Source organism: Hippopotamus amphibius, chromosome 4 (assembly GCF_030028045.1).
Source record: "Hippopotamus amphibius kiboko isolate mHipAmp2 chromosome 4, mHipAmp2.hap2, whole genome shotgun sequence".
Classification (NCBI taxonomy): domain Eukaryota; kingdom Metazoa; phylum Chordata; class Mammalia; order Artiodactyla; family Hippopotamidae; genus Hippopotamus; species Hippopotamus amphibius.
This window is the reverse complement of record NC_080189.1, coordinates 77,635,700-77,656,052: the sequence shown is the minus strand read 5'-3', so window position 1 is coordinate 77,656,052 and position 20,353 is coordinate 77,635,700. Positions and strand designations below refer to the sequence as shown.

Below are 20,353 nucleotides of genomic sequence, written 5' to 3'. Positions count from 1 at the left end.
TGTGACAGAGTGCGCTGATACAGCAACGACTAATGCTCTTAATTGTTCTCCAGTTTTTTTTTTTAACTAGAACTTTCTTTTCTTTTTTCTTTTCTTTCTTTCTTTCTTTTTTTTTTAATATTTATTTTATTTGGCTGCGTTGGGTCTTAGTTGTGGCATGTGGGATCTTTCTTTGCGGCCCGTGGGCTCTTTACTGCAGTGCACGGGCTTCTCCCTAGTTGTGGGCTCAGTAGTTGCGGCGTGCAGGCTTACTTGCCCTGTGGCATGTGGGATCTTAGTTCACCGACCAGGGATCGAACCCACATCCCCTGCATTGGAAGGCAGATTCTTAACCACTGGACCACCAGGGAAGTCCCAACCAGAACTTTCTTTTACATTTTCACGTTTAAAAGCAACATCAGTTTCAAAACAAAAACCTCTTGTTCATTGTGTTTCTGGAAAAGCTGAGGGGCCCCCACCGTGCCTGCTGTCCCCAGCTCCCAGCTGTGTGTGTGCTTTCCAGCTCCTGCAGCGGGAGCAGGGCGTGCATCTCCTGTGTCACATGCCTGCCGTCCTCAGGTGGAGCAGCCGCCTCCGTTCTGCACTGAACAGGGCAGGGCGGCAGAGGAAAGCTGCAGGTTTGCTAGGGAGCATTTCTTTACATAATGGTTTTAACATTCCGCTTTCTAGGAAGGCTCATCCACCGGGTAAGCTTATTTGGGACATTAAAAAAAGCACATAGTGCCTGGTGTATGCAGGGCTAAAGACTGAGTTTGGGAAGCTGTGTCTGATTCCAAATCAGTCATGCCAAGTTCATGGTCGGCTATGTGGTCTTGTGTGCAGCCTGGGTTATGGGGTGGCTAGCTAGCCTCCACCGGCCTGTGAGCAGTGGAGGGCGGGCACCATTTTTCGTCACGGGGCCTCACAGGGCCGTGCCTTGTTGCCAGGGTAGCTCCTTTAAAAGCAGGGCATTTTGGCACTAAAGCACACCTTTGAGGCACCTGGCTGGCAGTCCTCATCATGGATTTAGTCCCTGTTCATCTGCTTTGGGCTCATTTCTTCCCCCTGCTTAACTGTGACCTCCTTGAGGGCGGGAATTCTGTCTCATCCACCCACAGGGCCTTCCCGATGCCTGGATTGCGCAGGCACCAAACACATTCATTAACCAGCTTTTTTGCTCCCCCGTGGGGTGCTGGGTCCCAAGAGGTAAAGGCAGAGGAAGACCAGTGGGGCTCAACAGAGGGAAAGCCGATTGTTGAGCAGTAGGAGGTGTCCGCAGTAGGCCGTCCTGGTTTCCTTGGCCTGCAGGGGCCAGACAGATGCAGCTTATCGGCCGACAGAGGGTCTCACCTTAAGGTGGGGTTGCAGGACTTGGGCTCTGGGTCCTTGTCACACAGACTAATTCTGTGTGCAGACTGTGACTTTATGACCCATCCCTCAACATTAAAATAACAGCGTGGGTTGCATGTGGTTTGTGGACCTGGCAGTTTAGCACGGGATTCTTGGTAAGAGGCTGACCTAGGCAAACCTCTCGTCCCAGAATTGGTTTCCTGTTGCTCTCAGATGTAGAGGAGTAACGAGGTGGAACAGAAAACAGATCGAGCTGAGCTGTTTTCATGCGCCCGTGGGATTCAGAATCAACCACGGGCTGTGCCCCCCGCTGGTTACGATTTGGGAGAGTGAACTTTGTGAGGTTGCTAGGTAGAAGTGGTGTAGGGACAGATGTGTACTCTGGCCAATTTCAGACGTAGATCATCTGCGTAACACTGTGTTGCAGGTCTTGGTATTTCCACAGCCCTAGGGCAGTGCCTTGCCCATCATAGGAACTGGGAGGCTCTCAGTGCAGATAAACAGTCAAGCAGAACAGGATCGAAGAGTCATCTGTGTGCCATCTGATCGCCTGGGATGCCAGCCAGAGAGGCAGTCACAGTTCAGTTTGGTCTGGTCTGGCCTAGCCTGCCAGGCTGGTGAAATATGTTACATGACTCAATTCCCAGCGTTGCTTCCGATGTAAAGGTTACCACTGGGGCTTGTCTGGTAAATTGTGGGTGACCATTTCCCACCATTTCCACAGGAGCCCTATGTGGCTACCACCTGGTCAAGACCCCGCCCCTCAGAATTTCACCTGAAGTGGTCCACCCTCTCTTTCACTCACCTAATTCGTGTTGGGGCTGACAACTCCTGTGGGATTGAGGAGAAAGAAGCCTGAGAGGACCCTGGGGGCAGTCTGTGGGGAACTGGGATCAGCCATCGCGGACTCCTCCGAGGGGTGCCCTCTGTCTACTCTGCAGTGCGTCTGAGACTGTGGAGATGACATGGTCCTTATGATGATGGCATTGATTGATGATCTTGTCTCCCTTAACCTTTCGTGCTTTTATCTTGTCTTGGCTTAAGTGTAAGTAGTTGTAGGCAAGAACTATACTCATCCTTTAAAAAAAGATTGTTACGGAAAATTTCAAATATAAAGAGCAGAGAGAAGGAAATGAAGTCACGCATGCATGTCGTCCAGCTTTGATCATCAGCAGCCCAGAGGGCCTCACATTAGCATTTTTTTACCTGCTCTCCCCTCAGCCCAGCACGGAGCAGCAAGGGGCTGTGTTGGGGTGGGGAGTGGGAACTAGGGCTGCCCAGAGCAAGCAGGGGTATTCCGGTATTAGTCGTAGTAGATCAGTAGAGTAAAAGGCAGCTATCCAAGGGCCAAGTGCTCAGGGGTAAGGAGTGCAAGACAAGGAGCAGAGGAGGAAAGCCAGACTCGGAGGAGGAGGCTAGAAGGAGCACAAAGAATGCTGGGGTTCGCTTTACGGAGGGTGCGTTTTAGGTGGGGTGGCCTTTGTTTGCAGCTGAGCATCTTGTGGGTGTGGGGCAGGCCCTGCAGGATCTCCTGGGAGACCTCAAGGAAGGTCTCACCTGCCTTTGTGGGGGAGTCAGTGCCCCCTCCATCCTCCATCTGTGAGATTGACAGCCTGACGAGGCGTCTCACAGAATCATAGGTTCTGTGGCATTGTTTCGGGTGGGATATGGCACGTGGCTGAATTTCCCACATGCAGAGGAGAAACGGGAATGAGAACTTTTAATACATGTTTGGTGACCTATACATTTGTTTCTGTAAGTGTTGGTCAGAGCTAGGCCAGTCATGGGCCCTGCCCAGGCAGGCGAGCTGCAGAATCACAGACAAGACAATGGAAGGTGACTTCTCGATCTGGTGTGGGTCACCAGCTTTGGGTTTTGCTCCTGTGTTTGGGGATGTTTCCCTGCTGAGGCTGCATGCTGGCATCTTGTATTCTCTGGCTGTACATTCCCTGGGTGACTGGAAGTGGTCACCTTCGGCCTTTGCATGCGGGTGCCCAGTGCACGTGCCTGACTGAACATCTGTGTCCGCAGAGGGCGTGGAGGGCTCTTAACAGAGCTGCAGGGAGGGGATCCTAGGCCTTTTCCTGGGGCCTGCAGGCTAGGTTGATATTATTCTCCCTGCCATCCCTGGCTCTTGCTCTGCAGGTGTACTTTGATTGTAGGATTTGGCCTCCAGGCCTCTCTAGACACTAACTAGGGTGTGAGGTCACCCAGGTGCTGGTCAGCGCCCTGAGCCCCCAAGGCCCCGGCAGAGGGAGTGGAAAGCAGAGCACATGCTGTGTTCCTATGGGAGAGGAAAGAGCTGGGCCTCATGGCTTTTGAGCTGTGTTTCCTGTTGATGCCACAGCCCTGGTCACACCTCCCCGCCTTCTCCGAGGACCCTGCAGTGAAGTGACCCAGCAGAGCTGGGAGGGTCAGAGCAGTGCTGCATTTTTGTCTTCTGGGAGAATCTCCCCCTTCCTGCTTTCTTCTCACCTCCTGAGTTTACTTACCTTGAGGATTGGTCCCTGACCTTTTAAGTGTCCTTGCAGAGTGAGGGACCAGCCCCCCGGTGCCCGAGGCAGCCCCGGGCCTGGCCCACCCTGGCCGGCAGTGGCCAGCCCCTGTGTGCACGGGGACTGTGGTGGTGGTTCTGGCCACTTCCGCTTGTTAGCCATGGGTACAACGCGAAGCCTTTGTGAATAATGAACTCCAATCATTGCCGTTTCTGCCTGCAGCCTGGAATTGTGTCGCCGTTTAAACGAGTATTCCTAAAAGGTGAAAAGAGTAGAGATAAGAAAGCCCATGAGAAGGTGACAGAGAGGCGCCCTCTGCACACTGTGGTGCTGTCCCTGCCCGAGCGCGTCGAGCCCGACAGACTGCTGAGCGACTATATCGAGAAGGAGGTGAAGGTAAGTCCACGGCCGCAGGACCCGCCTGCCTGTCGCCAGCAAAGGCTCCCTGATGCAACAAACGCTGCAGTTATGGGACTCGTCCCCAGGCACACCTCAGCTGACTCTCACCCAGTGGTGCCCCTGTGGTGTTGTGTCTGATGACTGGGCATCCAGACTCCAGATTTCTGTCTTCTGGCTCCATTTCTGGTTTTCTCCAGTCGCAAGCCGCCTCCTTTCTCGTAAAGGCTGGCTATGTGTTTTGGTTCCTTGGTCAAGGCTTAGAGCTGTCGCATGTGTCATTGTCACAGCCTAGGACATGGGCTGCTAAATCCTGTCAAAGCCTGTGCCCATTTGTGGATAAACATGACGTGCACTAGTGTATTTTTAGTGCTTCCCCTAAACACTATGTGAGAAGAAGTGAATAAAAAGGTATAAAACCGCATGGTCAGAGAGAATGGGAAAGGGGCAGTGGTGATGAGAGAAGCCTGTAGACGTGCATAGGGAGCCGACAGAAGTTGGGTAATGAGTTTACAGAGCCCATGGAGCTGGACCTGCGTCCCTCAGAGGACGCAGAGCCATCTAGCTGGACCCAGGGGCTGGGGAGAGGTGTGGAGCACCTTGTGGGCGTGGGGAGGGGCCCGCTCTCACCTGGCATAGGGGGAGGAGGGAGGTCTCCCTGGTAGAGACTCGGCACTAAGGAGGCTTTAGATGTGAGGACACCTGGCCTGGAGGAGGGTAGGGAGAGACTCACTGTGAAGACAAGCAGATTAAGTCAATGCCTGTGTCTGGAAGAGTGAGAATCGCCAACCCCCTTTCCCTCAAGCGTCCAGAAGTCCTGCAACCAGGCCTCTCCCACAAGGGGATCCTTGAAGGGGTGCTTTCATGTGGAAGCCATACAACCCACAGAAGTGTTGCCTTGAATGACCCTGGGGTGACCACCCAGCCAGCCTGAGAGAAGCCCATGGTTTGCAACTCTGCCTGTGCACATGGCTTCTGTCGTGGGCAGCCAAGGAGAAATACACATTTAAAGAAAACATTTAACCTAAAGATAGAGCCCAGGACAAACATAAGACATAAACATGAATGCAACAGCCACAGTGTGGAAACTAGGGGAAAAATAAAAACATATAATATTGCCAGAAAGATAAGAGGAAATCTTGTTAACTGTTAGATAACAGGATAACAAGTGGAGATAAGAGCTTAAGAGATAAAGTCAAGAAAATCACTCATAAAGAAGAACCAAAAGACAAGGAGATCGAAACAGAAGGTGAGAGAGAAAAAAATTTTAGGATCCATCCAGGAGGTTCAACATCTGACTCATGAGAAGAAGGAATGGAGGAGAGTGGGAAGAAGTTGTTAAGACAGCGATGCGGAATTCACCAATAGACATGACTCTCAGGTTGAAAGGGTCCCTTTCTAGTTATGATGACCAGACAGTCAGGTCTCTAAAACGTGAGCCCTCAAAGCCTGTTCTGATGAGATTCCTGAGAGATGTGCTGCCTCAGAGCACAAGGACACACCAGGAAGGTGGAAGACACCGATCCGGAACTGGGGCTCTAGCACAGAGAAGAGTAGAGGGAATTCCCAACTGGGGAATCTGAGGAACAGGCCAGAGCAGCTCAGATGGTTTTATGTGTTGGGGTAGAGGTTGCTGAAGAATTGGGAAGATAGTGTTGTACATTGAAAACAAAGCAAGTGGAGGGAAGAGTGGGCCCACATTACACCACAAAAATTTAAAGTTTTGGGACATCTGCTTCTAGGAAGAGAGAGTTGACAAAGTTTTCCCTATTTCTCTCACTAAGTACACCTAAAAATCCTAGACATTATAGATGCAACAACCATAAGAAGGCTGTGAAAGGTAGGGAGACGGCAGACCAATGAGGGACCTTGGGACCCAAGGGGCGAACCAGTGGTGAGTTCCCTGGTTCTCTTTTTCCTCATGTATCCCAGGCTTGGAGCTGAAGAAACTGCCACCCAGAAAAGCCAACAGGTGCACACAGAACTCCAACAAAATTCACCCCCTCTGGCCAAAGCACCAGGAAAGGGATGGCTTAGCAGGACAGAAAATGTTTTACAATACCTGCTCATTTCCAACTAAATGTGGCTGAAAAACCTGTGACCCCACCACTGCCTCTACCAGCAAAGGCCAAGTGGGGGCCAGCACCCACCCCAGAGAAGGCTGAGTAGGGAGCTAGGACGTTATCTGTGATGCATCCCTAGTGGAACTGGGGTGTCAGTGGAGACCATGTGGAGAGCCTGGAATTCTGCCCTCAGCAGCGATGTGACACACACCACCCTTCATGTCAGGGGGGCCACTTGTGGAGCCAGGATGCCAACCGTGTCCAACAGGGAAGAGGAGCCGCCTACTCAGGTGGCAGTGGAGACCAGTGGGAAGTCAGCCTCTCCACCTGGTAACAAGGTGTGCTCCCCTCCCCCTGTGGGACTAGAGCAGATTTTCTGACATTTGTGTCATCAAAGTCCTGGAGGGAGAAGAGACAGCTAAGAGGGGGTGGGGTGGGGGGTGGGAGTGGGGCTGAAAAACTGATCAGAGAGATCATGGATGAAACTTCTCTGATTTGGCAAAAGACGAACTTAGAGATTCAAGAAGCTGAGTGCACCACAAATACAATAAACCGAAAGCAGTCCACACCAAGACACGTCATAGTGAAACTTCCAAAAAGTAAAGACAAAGACAGAGTCTTGAAAGCAGTGAGAAAGAACACTTTACCCTTAGGGAAAACAGAATGACAGATTTCTCGTCAGGAACCACGGGACCAGAAGAAAGTGACTGACATCCTTCAAGTGCTAAGAGACCCTGAAAAATCAAAGGTTGATGAAAGAGCACTACAGGCGACTCTGCACCCTCAGACAGCAGCCAACAAAAGGACCGGTTCCTTGAAGAGCACAGACTGCCACAGGTCACCAGTAAATACATCGTTTGAATAGCTCTGTAACTATTAAAAAAAAATTAATATCTAATTTGAAAACTCCCATAAATAAAATCTCCAGGCCCAGATGGTTTCTGGAAAATTCTATCAAATGTTTATAGAGTTAACACTAAATCTACACAGTCTCTTCCAGAGAAACAGAAAGGGAGGGAACACTTTTTAACTCATTTTGTGAGGTTAGTATTTCCCTGATACCAAAATCAGGCAGTATGAAACAAAAATAAGTTACAGACAGACATGGATACAGATACTTAGGTATAAATCTAACAAAATGTATAGGATTTGTATGCTGAAAACTACACAACATGGATGAAAGAATCAATGATGTAAGTAAGTGGAGTCATACCATGTTCATGCACTGGAAGATTCAACCTAGTTAACATGTCACTTCTCCCCAAATTGATATACAGGTTTGATGCAATTCCTATCAAAATCCCAGCAAGGTGTTTTGTAGATACAGACAAGAGTATTCTAAAATTTATATGGAAAGGCAAAAGGAGTAGAATAGCTGGAATGGTTTGAAAAAGAAGAGTAAAAAGAGAGGACTCAGTCCTCAGATTTCACGATGTATTGGATTGGCTAAAAAGTTCATTCAGATTTTTCCGTGAGATGTTACGGAAAAACCCAAATGAACTTTTCGGCCTACCCAACACTTCAGAGCTACAGCAGTGAAGACCGTGAGGTAGCAGCAGGATTGACAGTAATCAGTGGAGCAACGTCATGAACCCAGAAACAGACCCACACAGATACACCCAACTGATTATTGACAGAGGTGCAAAAGCAAATCAGTGGAAGGACCGTCTTCTTAGCAAATGCTGGAGCCGTTGGACACACACACAGAGAAAAATAAACCTCACACTAAATCTCACAGCTTATACAAAAAATTAATTCAAAATGGATCCTAGAATTAAAGGTAAAATGTAAAACTATGACACTTTTAGGAAAAAAAAAGTAAGAGAAAATTTTCAGGACCCAGGGTAGACAGAGTCCTTAGACTTGACACCAAAACGGGAATAATTGGTAAACTGAACATAAAATTTAAAAACTTTTGTTCTGCAGAAGACTCCATTAGGAGGGTCAAAAGACAAGCTACAGATTGGGACAAGATTTTTGCAAACCACCTATCTGCCAAAGGTCTTTTATCTAGAATATATAAAGAGCTGTGAAAGCCCAATAGTAGAAAAGCAAAGAATCTGATTAGAACATGGGCAAAAGTCATGAAGAGACATTTCACCAAAGAAGGTATTCAAATGGGAAAAAGCCCATGAAGATGCTCAGCATCACTTAGCCATTAGGGAAGTGCAAATTACAACCACAGTGAGACATCACTACATACCAACCAGAATGACTAAAGTTAAATAATTAGTGAGAACACCAAATGCTGGCGAGGACACAGAGGATCCCTCATGCGTGGCTGGTGGGCATGTAAAATGGTGCAGCCACCCTGGAAAACAAGTGGGCAGTTCCTTAAAAACTGAACATGCAACTACTGTATGACCTGGCAGTTGCACTTTGAGTATTTATCCCAGGGAAATGAAAATTCGTGTTGACACAAACACCTGTACAGGAATATTAAAAGCAGCTTTATTCATAGTAGCCCCACACTGGAAATACCCCAGATGTCCTTCAGTGAGTAGATGGTTAAACAAATGATGTACATCCATACTGTGGAACCCTACTCAGCTATAAAAAGGAATGAATTACTGATTCCTTCAACAGCCTCCAGGAATCTGCAGAGGATTATGCTGAGTGAAAAAAGCTAATCCCAAAGTTACATACTGTATGATTCCCTTTGTATGACATTCTTGATATGACAAAATTACTGAAATGGAGAACAGATAGGGCTTGCTAGGAGTTAAGGAGAAGACCAGGTGGGCAGGAAGTGGGTGCGCCTGTAAAAGAAATGGGAGGGACCTTGTAATGGATGGAATGTTCTGTAACCTGACCATGTAGTCACTATCCTGATTGTGATGCTGGGTGGTCACAGGATGTTACCTTAGGTGTAACAGGGTGGGGCCCAGTGGATCTTTGTGTAGTATTTCTTACAACTGCACGTGACTTAGAATTATCTTAAAGTTAGAGATTTTAAAAAACTAAAGATTATGCATAAACAAAATTGTGATTTCAGTACCTCTTGGCACAGCAGAATATACATAACAGAATGACATAAGCACCAAGTAATGACTAAGTAAATTATCTAAATCGTAAGAAAAAAGGAAGTGGGAGTGGTGATAGAAGAGAGTTAAATCTTTCTCTGCCGTAACTGGAAGTCAACAGCTAATGTCTTAAATTGATAAATCAGGGCTTCCTAAGTGGCGCAGTGGTTGAGAATCCGCCAGCCAATGCAGGGGACACAGGTTTGATCCCTGCTCCAGGAAGATCCCACATGCCGCAGAGCAACTAAGCCCATGCGCCACAACTATTGAGCCTGTGCTTTAGAGCCCGTGAACCACAACTACTGAGCCCATGTGCTGCAATTACTGAAGCCCACGCACCTAGAGCCCGTGCTCCGCAACAAGAGAAGCCACGGCAATGAGGAGCCCGCGCACCACAACAAAGAGTAGCCCCCACTCACTGCAGCTAAAAAGAAAGCCTGTGCACAGCAAAAAAAAAAAAAAAAGACCCAGGGGCTTCCCTGGTAGCGCAGTGGTTAAGAATCCGCCTGCCAGTGCAGGGGGCACGGGTTCGATCCCTGCTCCAGGAAGATCCCACATGCCGCAGAGCAACTAAGCCCTGCGCCACAGCTATTGAGCCTGCGCTTTAGAGCCCGTGAGCCAGAACTATTGAGCCCATGTGCTGCAATTACTGAAGCCCACACGCCTAGAGCCCGTGCTCTGCAACAAGAGAAGCCATGGCAATGAGGAGCCCGCGCACCACAACGAAGAGTAGCCGCCACTCACCGCAACTAGAAGAAAGCCTGCGCGCAGCACAAAAGACCTAACACAGCCAAATAAATAAATAAATAAATAAATTTATTAAAAAAAAAGACCCAGCACAGCCAATAAAAATAAATAAATAAATAAATAAAATTTTTTAAAAAAGTTTAAATTGTTGAATCAGGCAGTAGCAACGTAAAACCATTATTTAGAAAGTTGGCTCTAGATCCGGAAGACCCCTGAGTCGGTGCCTCTTGGAAGCAGTTTATAGGGTTGCCTGGATTGGGACCAGATTGTTGTTTTTTGTTAAACGCTTTTGGGGACTACTTACCTTTTTTTTTTTAATTTTTTTTTTTTTTGGAGGGGTACATCAGGTTCAATCATCTGTTTTTATACACATATCCCCTACTTACCTTTTTAAACTTTGTACATGTATTACTTTGATAAAATAAAAACAGCGACTGCAATACAATCCACTAGTGGTGAGGAAACTTTTACTCCCATATACTCCAGTGTGGTTCTTTATGGAAAGTATTTTGTATTTAGAATGAACATTGGGTTGGCCAAAAAGTGCCTTCAGTTTTTAAGTAAAAATAAGAGACACATTTTTCATTTTCACCAAGAACTTTATTGAACAATGTATTCACCCTTTTGTTCCACTATCTTCTGCCATTTTTCAGGCAACTTCACAATTCCATCTTCCCAAAACTTTTTATCTTTTTGAGCAAACAACTTTTCCAGGTGCCTTTTACAGTCTTCCATTAAGAGAATTGTGTAAAGACTGAAATAAATGAAAATCTGAAGGTGCAGTGTCTGGTGAATACGGCAGATGAATCAGAACTTCCCAGCCAAGCTGTAACAGTTTTTGCCTGGTCATCAAAGAAACATGCAGTCCTGCATTATCCTGTCGGAAGATTATGCATTTTCTGTTGACTAATTCCTGATGCTTTTCATCAAGTGCTGCTTTCAGTTGGTCTAATTGGGAGCAGTACTTGCTGGCGTGAATTTTTTGGTTTTCTGAAAGGAGCTCATAATAGAGGACTCCCTTCCAATCCTGCCACATACATAACATCACCTTCTTTGGGTGAAGACCAGCCTTCGGTGTGGTTGGCGGTGGTTCCTTTTGCTTGCCCCACGATCTTTTCTGTTCCACATTATTGTACAGTATGCAGTTTTCATTGCCCGTCACAATTTGCTTTAAAAACGGAATGTTTTCATAACGTTTAAGTAGAGAATCGCACACGGAAATATGGTCAAGAAGGTTTTTTTTCCCCAAACATCAAAGCGATTCACATAACCAAGCCGGTGCAAATGATTTTCAGCACTTGATTTGGATATTTTGAGTATGTCGGCAATCTCCCACGTGGCATAACGTTGATCTCAATTAATGTCTCGATTTGATCACTATCAACTTCAGCTGGTCTACCCGACCATGGAGCATCGTCCAGCAAGAAATCTCCAGCCTGAAACTTTGCAAATGACTTTTGACGTGTTCTATCAGTCACAGCACCTTCTCCATACACTGCACAAATCTTTTTTTTGCATTTCAGTTGTTTTTACCTTTCTTGAAATAATAAAGCCTAATATGCTGAAAATGTTGCTTTTTTCTTCTATCTTCAATATAAAAATGGCTACACAAAAATTCACCCATTTTGATAAGTCTTTTTTTAAATGCACGCTGATATGACAGCTGTCACATGCAATCTAACAAAATCGTTTTGAACGAAGTTAAAGACAACTAAGCTGCTAGAGCCATCTTATGGAAAAAACTGAACGAACCTTTTGGCCCACCCAATAACATGAAGGTGAGAGGCACTTAACAGTACCTTCTCTTTTCTGAATGCTTACCATATACGGCAACACTGTTTAAAATTTTATTTATTTATTTGTTTATTTATTGGCTGCATCAGGTCTTAGTTGTGGCACGTGAAATCTTCGTTGAGGCATGCGGGATCTCTTGTTGCAGTATGCAGGCTCTTCATTGTGGCACACAGGCTTCTTTCTGGTAGTGGTGTGCAGGTTTTTTCTTCTCTAGTTGTGGCACACAGGCTCCAGGGCATGTGGGCTCTGTAGTTTGTGGCATGCACGCTCTCTAGTTGAGCCACATGGGCTCAGTAGTTGTGGCACTCGGGCTCAGTTGCCCCGAGTCATGTGGGATCATCCTGGACCAGGAATCGAACCCACATCCCTTGCATTGGAAGGCAGATTCTTTACCACTGGACCACCAGGGAAGTCCCTTGTTCAACATTTTAAATACATTTTCTCATTGAATCCTTACCCAGCCTTTTTAAAGCTGAAGCATCCTTCCCGTAGTTTCCATCTTAAGCCAACATTTGACTCCATGGGGCGCAGTGCAGGCTCTGGACCTGTGAACTCACACTCTGGCTTTTAATTCTCGGGACAGCAGTGAGTAATTAGTCACATTTGTGATACCAAAGCCAAGATGCTTCTTGATGAGATTTATCATTTCTTATTTATTGTATTTTTAAAAGTTGAACATGTGAGTTATGGACATGGTACAAAATTCAGACGGTAAGGAGATTCTTGGTGAGAAGAGGTCCCCAGTCATGCCCCCCACCCCCACCCCGTCCCTCCGAAAGAATCATTGACATCAGTTTCTTATGTGTCCCTGCGTGGGCGGTCTGTCCATACACAAGCACACACGTGTGTTTGTTCCCAAATGATTACCTAGCTGGTACTTTGTACCTTGTTGTTTACACACAGCAGTGTATTTTGACATATCTTGGAGGGCTGGGGCACATAAAGCTGCCTCACCCATTTCACTGGCTGTGTAGTATTCCACTATATGGTTGTACCATATTTTATGTAACCAGTGATCTATTCATACATACTTAATTTATCTCTGTTACACATTTTACTAACCCTATAGGATAAATTCCAGAAGTAGAGTTTCTGGGTGTAAGGTAGGTTACTTTTCATCTTGACAGACATTTCCAGGTTGCCCTTCATGCAGGATTTAAGCCAGTGTACCTCACTGGCAGTCTGGGAGAATACCTGTTTATCCACACTACGCAGCCACACAGTGTACATGCAGGCTTTCTGATCTTTGGCAATCTGATGGACATAGTCTGTTTCATCACAGTTTGTAATTCTGAGTGAGGTTGTGTATCTTTAGAAATGGTCATATCTCTTTCTATAGCCATTTTTCTGTTGGGTGGTTGGTGGTTTTCCCATACGTTTTCCCTAGTGCTCAATGTAGTAGGTGAGTTCGCCCTTCTCCATGAAGTTAGTTGTGAGGTTTTCCTTGTTTGTCGTTAGCCTTTGTTCAGAGGTGTCTCGGTTCTCTAGAAGCAGAGCCTGAAAGTGGAGGTCGTGTTTGATGAATCAGAGCATGTTCTCAGGAGAAGGAGAGGGAAGGAAGCAGGATGAGGCTGAGGAAGAAGATATGTATCTGCTCACTTATGGGCATGCAAGAGACCCCTGAAGACTACACAGGCGGCGCTCTGTCCCCAGGATATAGCAGCTTCCTCACCCCCTTATCATGATCCAGGCCAGTTGCCCCTGCAGAAGAGTACTGCCTTTTTCGGCTTGCTTGTCTGCTGGCATCAGGAGGTGACTTCAGTTTTGACTTTAGATCCTTTTTGTGTCCCCCAATGGAAGCAATTTACCCCTAGAGCCAGGCTCTCAAAACCCACAGAGCCAAAAGTTTCGGGGCTGGGAGCACACACTCCCCACGTGTGTCTCTTGGATTGATAGTAATCGGAGCCACTCCTGCTGCCACGCCCTGGATCCCTGACCCACGCATTGTGTCCACTGGAGACCAAGTGTGGTGTAACGACTGTTGGTTCCGGATGTGCCCTGCATCTCTGAGGAGATTTGGCATCCTTTCAGGTGTCCCCTCCTGGGTGTGCCCCGCCCTGTAGAGGACCTTTCTGGCAGTCTGGGCCCCTGAGTTTCAGCACTGTGTCAGACCCTCTCTTCCAAACCTTGAACAGATTTTCCTTCTCCCGAGTACTGTTACTCAAGTAAGTGACGGTGGTGAGTCCCTTTGGAGGGAACTGGGGGCGTCGCCGCAGTGTATACTTGTGTTCGTGTTACAAATTTGTTCTCCTGGGGCTTGGCCCCTCCTTCAGGTGCTTTCTGGGACTGGAAACCGGGTCAGAGATTGCCACTTTGCACTGGAGCAGCACACTCAGTGGTGGTGTCCTTGTTTGTATACGTGAGGTGGGACCCTGGTTGGCTCCCAGCAGCTCTCCTGCCCCGGGAACCCCACTGCTCTAATTGCATCTCTGTAGGGCCTGCGTGTCAGCCCCCCTGCCACCCTATCCCCCACCACTGACCATTTGCAGTAAGTCACTGCCCACTGCGGTGAGCACACCTGCCCGTGCTGCTGGTAGCTAAGTACTGCCACCTGGCTTCTGCTCTCCTGGGGTCCTGTTGTCCCCTTGATGTGCTATGACCAGTTAATAGCTCCAGGAAGCCTAGTTCTAAAGCATCTCCCCCATTAGCTCTCCCTCGGAGAGCAACCACCACAGAGCTGCTCGGTGGTGCCAGCGCCTCTGCCAGCCCATTTGTTCCGGCTCATCCTTGAGAGTGGGGTGTCTTCACAGCCCTCCCAGGGAGCAGGGGCAGTCATGCCTGGGGTTCCGTGTCTCACACGATAGACCGTGTCCAGGGGGCCCACCTCTCTGCATCTTTTGGAAACTTTATCCACAGTTTGCTCTGCAGTTCTGCAGTCTCCACTGAGTTTAATACAGGCCTTGCATTTGATGAGCTTCTAAGCTGTACTAGCAGCGCATGAGAGCCATGTCCGGGCCCCTGACCAGGGTTAAGCGCAGAGTCCCATAGACACGCTCATCCAGCTGGGGTTCCATCCCCTCCACCCAGCACCTGCTGCTCCATCCGTATTCAGTCTCCTCCCTTTAGTAGGACCAGCAGGTCCCAATCATGCTACATTGAGATTTGACACCAGGAACAAGTCTTATGGCTGGGAGGGGCAGAGGGGCAGACCCTGAGGAGAAGAGCATTGTCACAAAAGGTGCCCATCCCAGCCAGGCCTCTGTTGTTTTCAAGTAAGGGGTGTGTGTGTGTGTGTGTGTGTCCGTCCGTGTGTCCGTGTGTCCTGTGGCTTCTAACAAGTGGGGTTGGGCCACTTCTGCAGGCCCAGAGTGTTGAAAAGAATATGAGATTGAGGTTCTTTTTTTTTTTTTTTTTTTTACTTTATTTATTTATTTATTTGGCACACGGGCTTAGTTGCTCCGTGGCATGTGGGATCTTCCTGGAGCAGGGATTGAATCCATGTCCTCTGCATTGGCAGGCAAATTCTTAACCACTGCGCCACCTAGGAAGCCTGAGATGGAGGTTCTCAAGTGCATCTACCTAGGTGTCCCTATCCCAAGTCTCAGAGTCCCACCCTTCCACCAGGACCCATGCTCTGCCTTGGGAAACTTGTTGATCAAGGCCAAATAGGGGGATGCGCTATGGGGAGGCTGACTTAGGTTCTGTATAAAAATGGACTTCTCTTGTATCATCAGCAATTATTTTTGGAAATACTTTCTGCTGTTTAGAGCTGAAGTGGTGAGCTCACCAGCATGCTCCTGTGCTGGCTGCAGTGTCTGTAAGGACAGCAGGAACAGCAGTGGGGTTAGCAGGTGCCCAAGATGGTCTGGCTGTTGATACCAGGGCTGATTGAGCTGATGTGACTGCTAGTCAGATGTCCCCTTGGTCTCTGTTGTTCCATCACATTCATCCCTCTGTAGCTCTGTCCTTGATATTCTGTGATCAGTTAATCGGCACAGCATCCCGCACATGTCACCTCACAGCAGGTGACATTGCTGTAGGAGGCACTGTGCCTTGGTCAGGACTGGGCAGGGGACCACTCAGGACGGTGGGGAAGGCCTTTGTAGTAAGAACTGTCCAGGAGGCACACTTTGTCCCATCTGGAGTTGTAGCGGGGATGAGAGCTGCAATTTTCCTTTTTGATAAAATTTGTTTTACTAATACACATTTTACAGTGAAACAAATCTCAAATGAGTGAGGACTTATCTCTGTGAAGAAGATAGAATCCTTTTTGGCGATCTGTGAGCCTGAATTTGAAGTGTGGTGACACTTTGAAAAAGGAGAGACAGTGGTGGTGACATTGTGTCCTCCAGGCCACGTGGAGGCAGGGCAATCCTTGTACAGCCCCGCAGACATAATACCAGGGCACTTTTATGTGACCCCAACTTAGTTTTTTTTTATTACTATTTGAATTTGAACAAAATTAATAATTTTCAGATACAAATCTAGAAGTGATAGCTAATATACAGTATAATACTGATAATGATTCAGAAAATTTCTAGCAAATGCAATTATTGAGTAAAGCTACAATAAAATTTTTTTTATTGTGACAAAATATGCATAACATAAAATTAACCGTGTTTAAGTGTACATTTCAGTGGTATTAAGTACGTTTACATAGTTGTACAGCCATCACCACCATCCATTTCCAGAACTTTTTCATTTTCCCAAACTGAAACCCTTCCCATTAAATAATAACTCCCTATTCCCTCCTCCCTCAGCCCCTGGCAACCACCATTCTACTTTCTGTCTCTATAAATTTGACTATTTTAGGGACCTCATATACGTGGAATCATACAGTATTTGTCTTTTGTGATTGGTTTTCATTTCACTTAGCATAATGTACTCAAGTTTCATCCATGTTGTAGCATGTGTCAGAATTCTCTTTTTTTTAATGCTAAATACTATTGCATATATATATGTGTGTATGTATGTATATACACCACATATTATTTATCATTCATCTATCAGTGGGCATTGGGTTGTTTCCAACTTTTGACTATTGAGAATAATGCTGCTATGAACATGGGCATACAAAACTCTTTGAGACCTTGCTTTCAGTTCTTTTGGGTATAAATATACACTCAGAAGTAGAATTGCTGGGTCATATGTAGTTCTATGTTTAATTTTTTGAGGAAGCTCCATACTGTTTTCCATAGCAGCTGCACCATTTTATACTCCCACCAACAGTGCACAGGCATTCCAGTATCTCCACATCCTTGCTAGCACGCATGTTTTTTATTTGTTTTTTTTTTTTTTTACTAGCCATCCGAATGAGTGTGAGGTGATATCTCGTAGTTTTGATTGTATTTCTCTAATGATTAGTGATCTCAAGCATCTTTTCATGTGCTTATTGGACATTTGTGTATCTTCTTTAGAGAAAGTCTATTCAAGTCTTTTGCCCATTGTGGTATCAGGTATTTTTTGTTGTTGAGTTTTAGGAATTCTCTCTTTATTCTAGATATTAATCTATTATCAGATATATGATTTGCAAATATTTTCTCCCATTCTGTGGTTTGCTATTTTACTCTGTGGATAGTGTCTCGTAAGGAACGAAATTTAAAAATCTTGTTGAACTCCAGTTTGTCTATTTTTCACTTTGTTGCCTGTGCCTTTGGTTTCATATCCAAGAAATCATTGCCAAATCCAATATCATGAAGCTTTTGTCCTATGTTTTCTTCTAAGAGTTTTATTGTCTGCTTGCAGTTTTTTTGCATATATATCCAGAAATGAAATTGCTGGATCATATGGTAATTCTATATTTTATTTCTTAGGGAATGACCATAATCTTTTCCATAGTGGCTGTACCATTTTACATTCCCACCAACAGTGCACAAGGGTTCCAGTTTCTCCATGTCCTCACCAACACATTATTTTCTGTTTTGATAGTAGCTGTCCACATGGGTGTGAAGTAGTATCTCATTTTGGTTTTGACTTGCATTTCCCTAACTGCTAATGATATTGAGAATCTTTTCATCTGCTTATTGACCATCTTTATATCTTCTTTGAAGAACTATTTAAGTCCTTTGTGTGTTTTTAAATCAGGTTGTTTGGCTTTTTGTTGTGGAGTTATAGGAATTTTTTATTCTGGGTATTAACTTCTTGTCAGATATATGATTGCAAATACTTTCTCCCATTGGGTAGATTGTCTTTGCACTCTATTGATTATGTCTGATGTAAAAAAATTTTTGTTTGAAGTCCAGTTTGTCGTTTTTTTTCTCTTATTGCTTGTGCCTTTTTTCCCACATTAAAAGTTTTAAAAATTATGTTAAAATACACATAACAAAATTTACCATCTTAACCATTTTTAAGTGTACAGTTTGATGGTTTTAACATTCATATCACTGTGCAACCATTACCGCCATTCATCTCCAGAATTGTTTTCACCTTGCTGTACTGTACGTATTAAATAACCCCATTTCTGTTTCCCCCCAGCCTCTGGCAGCCACCATTCTACTTTCTGTCTCTATGAATTTGACTGGGTACCTCATATAAGTGGAATCATATAGTATTTGCCCTTTTGTGCCCGGGTTTATCCATGTTGTAGAATGTGTCAGAACTTCCTTCCTTTTTAACGATGAATAATATCCCATTGTTTATAACACATTTTGTTTATCCAATTCTTCCGTCAAGCATTGAGTTGCTTCCACCTTTTGTTATTGCCTGTGCTTTTGGTATCTTATCCAATAAATAATTGCCACATCCAGTGTCATGAAACTTTTTCTCTATGTTTTCTTCTAAGAGTCTTACAGTTTTAGGTCTTAAATTTAGGTGTTTGATTCATTTGAGTTAATTTTAGTATATGGTGTTAGGTAAGGGTCCAACTTTATTCTTTTGTGTGTGGAATCTTGTTTTCCCAGTCCATTTGTTGAAAAGATTGTCCTTTCTCGATTGAATGGTCTTGGCACCCTTGTCAAAAATCAACTGACACTGTCTGTGAAGGTTTATTTCTGAGCTCTGTATTCTGTTTCATTGCTCTGAATGTCTGTCTTTATGCAGTACTACACTTTTGGTTATTGTAGCTTTGTAGTAAGTTTTGAAATCAGGAAGTGTAAGAGTAGATGACAGGTGATATTGATAAATTTAAGCAAGGGTCTACATTTGGTTTACATGAGCACATAAGAAGAGGATGTAAAGGCCTCTGCTGGCTACACATCTGTGAAAACATTCTGGAATGTTCATTTATAACAAGCTAAGTATGAGCCAGTAATTAGATGTGCTGTTTGTTTATTTCTAAACTGTTCTGTCAGAGGGGTGGATTCTCAGCTCTGTAGAGAGTGGCAGAACTATTACACAGTTTAGTTACCCCCACCTTAGAAAGGGTAAAATCTAAAACTTTTCAGAATGAGTATGCATTTCCCTTTGGAGCTACCCAGCACACATTGAACAGCTTTTGAAAGCAGCTTTTCTAAAGTTTAGGATGCTCATCTGACTATGCCTAGACTCAGCCTGTATCTGCCACTGTGCCCTGTATGAGCTTCTGCCAGTTCCTCTCCTCTCTGTGCCAGTTTTCTTCTCTGTGTGGGCAGGTGGTTGCCTGGCACAGCAGCAGGTGAACTGACTCAGGCCTCTGTGTTTACCTTGCTTGCAAATGATAATCCCCAGAGTGATCTGCCGGCTTTGTTCCCCAGTCAGAGGAGGCATCTGCAAACAAAGACAGTTTGATTTCTTCCCTCCCAATCTGTGCCTTTATTTCCTTTTCTTGTCTTATTGCATTATCTAGGACTTCCAATACAGTATTGAAAAGCAGTGGTGAGAGGGGACATCCTTTCCTTGTTCCTGGTCTTAGGCAGTCTTAAAACTTCTTACCATTAAGTGTTGATGTTAGCTGTAGGTTTTTTGTACTTTCTTTATCAAGTTGAGGAAGTTCCCCTTTATTTCTAGTTTGCTGAAAGTTTTTGTTATAAATATTAGATGTTGTCAGATGCTGCTTCTACATCCATTGATATCATATGATTTTTCTTCTTTAGTCTATTAATGTGGTGGATCACATTAAATGATTTTTGAATGTAGAATCAACTTTGCATACCTGGGATAAATCCCACTTGCTTTTGGTGTATAATTCTTCTCATACGTTGTTGGATTTGATTTGCTAATATTTTGTTGAGGATTTTTGTATCTTTGTTTATGAGAAATATTGGTCTTCCCTTTCTTATAGTATCTTTGGTTTTGATACTAAGGTAATGCTGCCCCATAAAATGGGTTAGGAAGTGTTTTCTGTTTTCATTTTCTGGAAGAGATTATAGAGAATTGGTATAATTTCTTCATTAAATGTTGAGTAGAATTAACCAGTGAATCTGTCTGGGCCTGATACTTTCTGTTTTAGAAAGTTATTATTGATTCAATTTCTTTAATAGCTCATATGCCTATTCACATTATCCATTTCTCCTTATGTGAATTTTGGTAAATTGTCTTTCAAGGAATTCCACTGGTGGTCCAGTGGTTAGGACTCTGCGCTTTCACTGCAGGAGGCATGGGTTCAATCCCTGGTCAGGGAACTAAGATTCTACAAGCTGCATGGTGCACC

The 20,353-nt window shown here is 45.2% G+C and overlaps 1 protein-coding gene across 12 annotated transcripts in view; it reads left to right on the top strand.

The window, feature by feature from the left end:
* The window catches only part of CCM2 (CCM2 scaffold protein), a 56,678-nt gene that overhangs the window by 20,843 nt on the left and 15,482 nt on the right, over nucleotides 1-20,353 (top strand). For 10 of the 12 annotated variants that reach the window (XM_057732376.1, XM_057732375.1, XM_057732368.1 and 7 more), the window contains one exon: nucleotides 4,047-4,220. The exons of the other annotated variants lie outside the window; for them this stretch is intronic. In XM_057732376.1, the coding sequence (XP_057588359.1) occupies nucleotides 4,047-4,220 (174 nt within the window). The remainder of the gene's footprint in view (nucleotides 1-4,046; nucleotides 4,221-20,353) is intronic. 12 annotated transcript variants of the gene reach the window in all.